Source organism: Haliotis asinina, chromosome 3 (genome assembly GCF_037392515.1).
Source record: "Haliotis asinina isolate JCU_RB_2024 chromosome 3, JCU_Hal_asi_v2, whole genome shotgun sequence".
Classification (NCBI taxonomy): Eukaryota; Metazoa; Mollusca; class Gastropoda; order Lepetellida; family Haliotidae; genus Haliotis; species Haliotis asinina.
The window spans coordinates 7452363-7461181 of record NC_090282.1 but is presented as its reverse complement, the minus strand read 5'-3'; the positions used below and the strand labels follow the sequence as shown (position 1 = coordinate 7461181).

The window sequence follows — 8819 nt, the reverse complement described above, 5'->3', positions numbered from 1 at the left end:
TTGTGTGTGGTGAAGTTTTGATCATGGCTGGTTTATGTTTGGGAAGGAAGCATGTGCTATTCTATTCCGTTCAGTGCATTGCATCAGCCTCAACAATAAGAACAGAATGAACTGTGAGTGTTGCAGACCCGGAGTACTGTACATAACTGTAGGTAAACCTATCACACGCATAAGCCAAGGTCCTAACTTGATCCTTAAAATCAGTATCAAAATAGTCTGTTGAAATATATAAGCCAAACCACCAACCTAATTTCATCTTCTCATCATGGAAATGGATTGCAACAAATTCATACTGGGCCTCCTACAAGCCCATTCAGGGCCTCCTACAATGAGGTTGGGTTGTCCGGGACCAAATCTGTTGGCTCATGACGTTACCGATCTGGCCGCCTCTTATCACCTGCAATGGGTTGCTGTGCTCCAGCATGCTGATGGGTAGATATGCTTTGAAAAGCATTCTGATCATAGAGTCAAAACACATCACACTGTGATATACAATTTTTTATACAAACTTACAGCGCAGTTTAACACACAATCTACATGGCACTCACTATCCCGGTACATGAAGTCAACTGAATAAAGACAAGTTATGTCATTGCCTAGTAACTATTAACTCAGTTTCATAAAACAATTCAATTTCTTTAAAAGTTTGTCAGTGCCCCAGCCTCTAGTAACAGCATATAGAATAAACCAAAGTTCATCCCATTCTTACAACAGAATGTTTTCCAATGTGGCTGCCAAATCAGATTCGAACATCTGCTGCACAGACAGCAGACAGACAATGATATAAGCTTAACTGGCTTGTCAGGTGGCCTGGCTAAAATTTCATATCTTACAGGGCTCATATTTTACTATGTCGGGAAAATTTTCAAATTAATGGAACACATATGGAAGCCTGGGATTTTCCCGAACCTGCTGAGAGACTGATATTCAAGCATACTTCTATATGCAGTGCTACAACAGTGGTGTCTGCACAAGGCCAGGTCATGATGACATACACTTAGTATTCACATAATACTAGGGAAACCATACGCAAATCCACTACAAGCGTCTCTTCTTGCGAGGTCGGTTCCCATTGAAAGGCAGTGGAGTGGCATCTGTGATGGAAACAATGGTCAGGCCAGCCATCTGCAGTCCTTTCAGGGCAGGCTGGAACAGTGAAACAGTCAGTGGGTTGGTGGTAGTGACACTGGGGACACTATTTCAGCTTGCTTTGTGTTAGTTTGATATGTTAGAAAATATATTACTTGCCAGTAATGCATACAGAAAGTGCTCACATTCCAAGACTTCTCAACAATTTGTGATGCACTGTTTTCACAGTTCTAGCAACTTATTGTCAACGTTAGGAGCCTGTCTGGTATAATTACCCTGTCCTGCAATCCCTGACCATGAACTCCCTTGAGTATAAGTGTATACAGAAAAGAACGAGATGTAAGGTATCTGGGGATGTCTCCTTCACCTTGTCAGTCACATAGGAGAACCTAACTTGTTTCAAACTTCGACACTGAAAGCCATATAAGTCACCACATAACACTGCCAAAGCCTGACAAGTTCATTTAAGACACATAATGATTCACAGAAGACACCAAGAGACTCCTGCTTAGAGACGGGTTCATTCAAGTGACTTGTTACATACATCAATCCTTCAAAAATTGTTTTGTAGTAGTTTCTGACACAAAAATCACCATCTAAAGTTTGACTGTAAATACGACTAAATAGTTACCATTCTGCCAGGTCCAATGCCCTTGATGCTGACACGCACCTTTGTTACCCCTTTGGACAGACCTTTCTGTAACGAAACATGTTGTTATAGTTCCTCACAACATCTGTATCTACACAGATACTGTCTCAAGGCCAGAGGAGTGGTAACATAGCCTAGTTGTTAAGGCATTTGCTTGTCACACCAAAGACCATGGTTCGATTCCCCACATGGGTACAATGTGTGAAGCCCATTTTTGCTGTCTTTTGCTGTGATATTGCTGGAATATTGTTAAAACCAGTATAAAGTTAAACTCATTCACTCACTTTTAAGGCCAGCAGAGCCTCAGTAACATGAACTTCCAAGACTGATGACTTCACTTTTCTTTCCTGTCACTGTACAAGCTCAGTAGCCACATCCCCTAAATGGGGAAAAAACCTAGAAAACCTAGACTGTGACATTCTGAATCCACGATCACCAGAATAGATAATTATTATTCGCTCATATTGTTCAGATTTGACAACTGAAATCTGACTGTCACAGTTTGAGTCTTGTGTTCATCTGGAGTCTTACCTTCAAGAACAGGAGCATGCCACACAATCAACACTTTAAGCGCCATTCACGGATCCAGAGGGGGTGCAGAGTGAATGCTTATTAAGTGACCATTAAGACTCTTGAGAAAATAGGTGGAAATGAACTGTGCACCCTCTTTCTCAAAACGTTATATTCACCACTGATCACTATACAATTCCTGAGCCCCTGACAGTTACAATCTACACCTTGATATCAGGTTTATGTATTGCAAGCCTCTGTGGTGAGTATCTCACTGACCTCTCCAAGTGCCAGGGCAGCTGCCTGTCCAGCAACATTCGTCCCCTTCCTGGTGTTCCGGAACCCCACAGAGCCCTGCAGCACCAAGCACTGACAATTGAAACACTTCTCTTCTCCAGGTTACATGGTACAACAGTTTTTATCAAATTATCATGGTATAATCGTACTATTTGTACCTTGTAAAGATTGTTAATCACCTTGAAACAAATTTTCAAGTTTGCTCCTCCTATACTCACCCCACTTTCACTAGCCATGGCCATTCCTACAACACAAATGCATCAATAGATTAGTCTTTGTTCATAATCTCAGATATTGGCATCCTCCAGACATCTGTTTTATTCTTTTATAGCTACATAAATCCAGACCATAATGGACAATAACTGAAGTTGTCTGGCCACTGTGTCATCACATGCTCAACTGACCCTACTTATGTGCATAATCCATCCATTAACTGACAGATAATTATTTCACTGCCATTCAAACGTAACTATAACAACCAAGTTATGTTGCATGACATTATGGCTTCAAGTCATCTCTTGTTGCCAACAAGAGGGTTGGGTTAACAAACGAATCCTGTTATTGCTTCAGCTACTTATGTTTATAGTATGTTTGCAGTCAGTTAGTCAATAAGCACAAACATCTTATAGGCCTACCTTCCCCATTTGTGAGAGTGACGATTGTGTTGTTGTGTGTGGCCTTGACATGAACGATAGGAAGCTTGTCAAACCTGATCCCATCAACCAGCATCCCTGCAGTCTCCATTGTTGGATATACTGAGCCGGGGCTGACAGAGATATACAATGAGTTACACCAGTATTACAATGGTACCAATTATCACACAGCAGCATACAAAAATACCTGGATTATTTGAATTTATGCAGACAGACAGACAGACAGACAGACAGAGAGAGAAAGAGAGAGAGAGAGAGAGAGAGAGAGAGAGAGATGGTTCTTAATCATCAACCCCACCAATCAGCCATTGTGTAACTGCAGTTGGTCCCTGGGTTTATGATTCCATTCCACACTGGACTCAATGCATGTAGGTATCCATTTTGTAACAAGTGATCTCCTTTCCCATCAGAAGATTTGATGGGATAAACATCATACAGGGAAAGAAACAGGTGGAAGTGATTTCAGCTGAAAATCAGTTGGGGCCTGGGGATGCAACAATGTATCTAATGAGCTTATGGTAAAATTATGAAATTTGATAGTCCATGGGACACAGATGTGGGTACTTGAGGCTGGTAAGCAGGACCTTCTCCCCTAAAATATTTTCTCCCTGGATTTAGACGTATCTGAAGATTGACTGTTTTGCATTTAAATCTGAGGATTTCCGCAGATTCGTTGAAAACTGCGACCCTTGATCATTAACAAAGACAAATAAAATAAATAAAACAAAATGCTGATAGATTTTATAGATACACTAGACATGGTCCACAAACTCTTGAAACTTTAAATTAGATATAAATGTCACATCAACAGATCCTCTGACAAAGCGGTTTCACTAACTCACCGAAATTCTTCCACCTCAATGTTTTCATCAACAGAAAGAGTTTCTGTTTTCTGGGCTAACAAAAACTTCTTGTGTCGGTTATCCTTGTCCAAGACTGTTAGAGGTGGAGAGGAGTGGAGAACTGCTTTCTGTTCACCTGGCAAAATGATCATTTTCATTTGCTGCTTTGAAACATCATTCTTTATGAAGATCACACCAAATTGTTAGTTGATGTGTCCTGTCATGGGGTTTGTGGAAATATAACTGCTTTATCATTGTGCTTGTGTCTAAAGTATTACAATTTGTGGTGGTATTTTGGTTGCAATGAATAGACATTATGGCAGTTTTAAGACACTGGGAGAAGTATAAAACATGCTTTGACATTAACATTCGTGAAAAGATCTTTCACAACATTTTACTGAGTAATGTCAACATTTTCATATGAAGTTGGTTTGTGAGTGATCAAGCGAGCGAGTTAAGATTTCAGCATTTGAGCTGTATAATGACCATGGTGGAGACGAGAAAAGCTGACCTGGGGCAATATTTTCCTGACTTTTTCATTTTCCTGAGTACTTCATAAAGAAAATTAAAAACACAGTCCAGTGCATAGCTGAATTAAGTCAAGTGTAATTTAGGAAGATACTGTAAAAATAACTCAAGGTGGCATAGCTTTAGCAATGGCTCACCTGCCATTATGTTAAAACTATGAATCTGTGAGGTTCTGAAGGCTTGTTTTAATAAAACATATTTTGCTAAAAAATGTATTGGATTGGGCAAAAGTTACCCAACTTAGGAACATCCTCCCCCAGAAGTTACATAACATCACTAGATAATCATGAGCCTTAGGTCCAGGTGATGGATAGAATAAATTCGCTGTTACACCCTCCATCCATGATGGAGACATAATACACTTTAGAATGGATCAAAGCTCTGTACAACTTGAGGAGAGTTTTCTCATCCCCTCTCTAATTAGAGTTTGAGACAACTTTTAACATATCAAGGAGCTTCAGGCATATACTTCTAAAATGTGTTAAATGAGGCTTAAAGGTCAAATGGTGATCAAAAATAATACCCAGGTGAGGTGAGGTGAGGTGAGGTGAGGTGAGGTGAGGTGAGGTGAGGTGAGGTGAGGTGAGGTGAGGTGAGGTGAGGTGAGGTGAGGTGTAACACTGTACTGAAGAATATTTCGCTCATATGATGATATGCTTCCATTTTAGCAAAGTGCTAGACAGGGAACAACATGGACCATATATGTCTTTTAGAATATAGTTGCCAATGGATCCTTTACAACTTTAATAGATGCACTATCTAAACTGTCGCTGGTCTGTCATACATTGTAAACTTCTAACCTGGACAGACTGGTTGCAGCCTCATCAAAGGAACAACACAGGTGAAAGGTCGTCTCAGACCGACAAGCACGGAGCGAAGCATGACTTACTTGCTGGAATCTCAACCTCTAAAATTCAAGATAAATCAAAGATTAACATCAGCAGATCATAAACAGTTGATGTTGGACTCTATACACATGATAAATCTTGCTAATGTATAATGCATAAACTTCTCGTGAACAATGCTTTTGAAAATGTTTGTGATAATCTTATTGATGCCATCATACTGCATCAATTTCTGAACTTGTGAATGCAGCACTCATCAATATTATAACATGCATGAGTTGCTATGGATCAATTTCAAACAAGTATATATTTAATAAAATTCAACTTCTTCAACTAGGAAGTTCCATATGTCCAACAAACATACATAGATCCCATGCACGAAGGTTGATATACATATCATATAGATTTATTCCTTCTGCTATACTCATAAGCTAAAATAACCTGAAATTTTCATGCTTGTTTTGAAAGAGAGGTCGGCCATACGTACAGAAAACTGATATTCTTTAGTGTATGAAGGATACATTTTTATCTTCATAAATTTTCAACAATTTTCTAACATGTTACCCTTGATCACTTTGAACCTTTCATCATACTTTGCATTTTAATACAGATTCAGAGAGACACTCTTGATGTTCATTCACTCCATAAATATACTCCAATAAACTCACATAGGGCCTGTGAAAATCCTGGTCTTGGGAAACCCATGCTGTTTTGTAAAAGGCGACTAACCAGTGTTTTCAATAACTTAATTGTCAGTTGGCTATCAGGGCCTGCCGCCACCTGCAGACTTTACAATCTACAGGTGCAGAATAAAATCTGAACTTCAGATTTTATTCAGCACCTGTAGATTTTAAAGCCTGCATTTTGTTAAAGTCACATTAAAAACAAAATAGATGGAAAGGTTTCGGCCCGTAGTCCCACGTTTTACACAGAACATTTCCTCTAAAGGGAGTGCAATATTCCAACACTGTAGTAAATTCACTGATTGCTTTTAATACCTGTTCTAGTTTACTAAATGTGTCATATTCACCTAGTTCCACGAGTCGACATCTCGCAGCACGTTTCGCGACAGGAACTGAGAGTTATCTGCCCTTGCCATTTTCCTTCGGAAGATCTCGTACATGTCCGTCATCACTCGGTACTCTGCAATAACACCCATTCGAGATCAACCCGCTTCATTTCTCTGTTAATTAAAGTAATTACGTTTGAATCCGCTCTATTGTTGTTATAAAATGTCCATGACACGCTGAGTATATAAATATCACTTTGAACTTTCTTAATTGAATGAGTAATTTTGAAACCAATGACAGGATTGAATGAATATTTAAAAAACTATGAGATCTTATTCTCTATAGAACAAGTTCTTTACTGAGAAAAAGTACTCCCAGATATAACATATGTTACATATCAGTTCTCTCTTTCGAAGTTTACAAACTGTAACTAACCGGGACTGAAATGTAATTTCATGTAGAAAGGGAACAAATGCTAGTGTATAGTGTTCATTAAAATATACGCATTAAGGCTGCCATTGAAGGAATACTTGGCAAATACCATCGTCATCGTACCACCCGTTTTCCATCTGCAGAACCCCGAAATATGACATTGTCCTCTCGCAGGTCCCGAAGACAGCGAAAGATAAACTACCCAGCAACGTTGCAGCGTTCTCAAAGCTTTCTCAGACCTGTATTATCTTTTAATGGCGTTTTGATTGGTCAAGAATAGATAAGGCATTCAACTTCATTCAAACGACTGAATATGTCATGTTGCAGTGGGCTGTAAATCAATGCGTACATGTATACGAAAACCCTGAACATTTAGTTGTCAACGTGAATGTCTTGTGAAGTTGTTACGTTATGATTCCCCGAGTTGACGGTTCATAATTTATGGCTAGGATGGTGATGATGCTTTGTATAGAGTTTCATGTACAATGTGAATGACCCCCACCTCCACCCCCTTGGTACGAAGGAGGAACGAGAGGTGCAAAGAGAGGAACAGTCAAACGTGCGAGAAAGGATATGGAGACGACACAGCACAGGTAAATGAATCAATGACTTAATTTCAGGACAAAAAATCTTAAAAAAAAAACAGCTTTGGTCTGGTGCTTTGGTTATGATCAGCACTTCATTGAATATTACATGTTAGTTTTCGAGTTAGACTGCAATTCATCAGTCCGCTTTTGAGTCAAAAGGATTATATCACCTGTACAATGTATTACACTGGGAAAATCCTTACACAATTGATATCACTGCCACATCAAAATATGTCAGTCACCCACCGAATAATCTCTCTGTTGAAATTGATGTCACAATGATATAGGATTGCTGCACAAACAATTCGTTCATACAAGCAGCAAACAAGAGTGACCCACGCGGTGCTGTTTATCATCGCCTTCATCATGAACTGCATACTAACCAGAAGCTCACCCTGCGGTATCAGGTAAATACATTCCTGGTCAACCTAACAATCAGAAACAACTCTCCTATATTTTCTGTAATAACCATTAATTTTTGGTACGGTTTGAACTAGATATACAACTGTTCATTGTGTTTGCTTGATTAAATCAGTAGTGAATGAGTGAGTGTGTGACTTGCAATGGGTTTCACACATTGTCTCCAAGTGGCAAATCGAACCAGGGACTTCAGCGTGACACAAGAACGCTATGACCTCTCGGGTACCTCACAGCCTCTGTATACCAGCAGTAACTGCAGAGCTGACATACGAGGCATGGTGTGTTTCTCTGAATTCCAACTCAGAGCTTTTATTATTCATAGCATGTGCGACCTTTCTGGTGACTTTCATGAGCGCGCATGACTATAGTAGCAGTCAACTAAACAGCAGACTCGGAGAGATAAAATGATTATTTTTGAATCCTACATAAGCAGTTTCGACCGCATACAAACAAACATTGTTGTGTCGAACTATGATGTGTCCAGCTAAGTCGAAGTAAAGACTTCGTGTTGTATTTTGTAGTTGTAACCACTTTTATTATGTCTAGCCTCGGAATACTCAGCCAACTTTGACTGTAATTATTCCATACGTAAACACATACATTTCCTTGCTGTCGAAGATCCTAAATATCACCGAAAATAAAATACAACACTGCAGTTTTATGCTGACAGTCTTTGTCTGACAGTCGAAAAATCTTGACTGAACAAGATTTGAGACCTTTCAACGGTCTGCAGGACTACAACTTGGCTTGTTGGTAGTTCCCAAGATCTACAGGACAGCAACTTGGTGTATTGCTAGTTTCCAGGATCTACCGGACATGACCAAGGTGTGTTGCTAGTTTCCTGGATCTACAGGACAACAACTTGACGTACTGCTAGTGCCCTGGATTTACAGGGCAGCAACTTGGTGTGTTGCTAGTTTCCTGAATCTACTGGACAACAACTTGGCATACTGCTAG

General features: G+C 39.6%; 1 protein-coding gene across 2 annotated transcripts; it reads right to left on the bottom strand.

Annotated features, from left to right (window-relative positions):
* Positions 1–483: 483 nt before the first annotated feature.
* On the bottom strand, positions 484–6503 carry LOC137277412 (small ribosomal subunit protein uS11-like). Of its 2 annotated transcripts, none has more exons than XM_067809123.1 (8): positions 6444–6503; positions 5369–5475; positions 4041–4176; positions 3181–3311; positions 2764–2789; positions 2528–2602; positions 1721–1786; positions 484–1146 (listed from the first exon to the last, which is right to left on the bottom strand). In XM_067809123.1, exons 2-8 carry the CDS (start codon positions 5448–5450, stop codon positions 1039–1041), a joined length of 624 nt encoding a protein of 207 aa, XP_067665224.1. In that variant the 5' UTR covers positions 5451–5475; positions 6444–6503; the 3' UTR covers positions 484–1038. The 2 variants fall into 2 exon arrangements, with proteins under 2 accessions (XP_067665224.1, XP_067665225.1); XM_067809124.1 differs by having other exon boundaries at positions 6412–6490.
* Positions 6504–8819: the final 2316 nt, after the last annotated feature.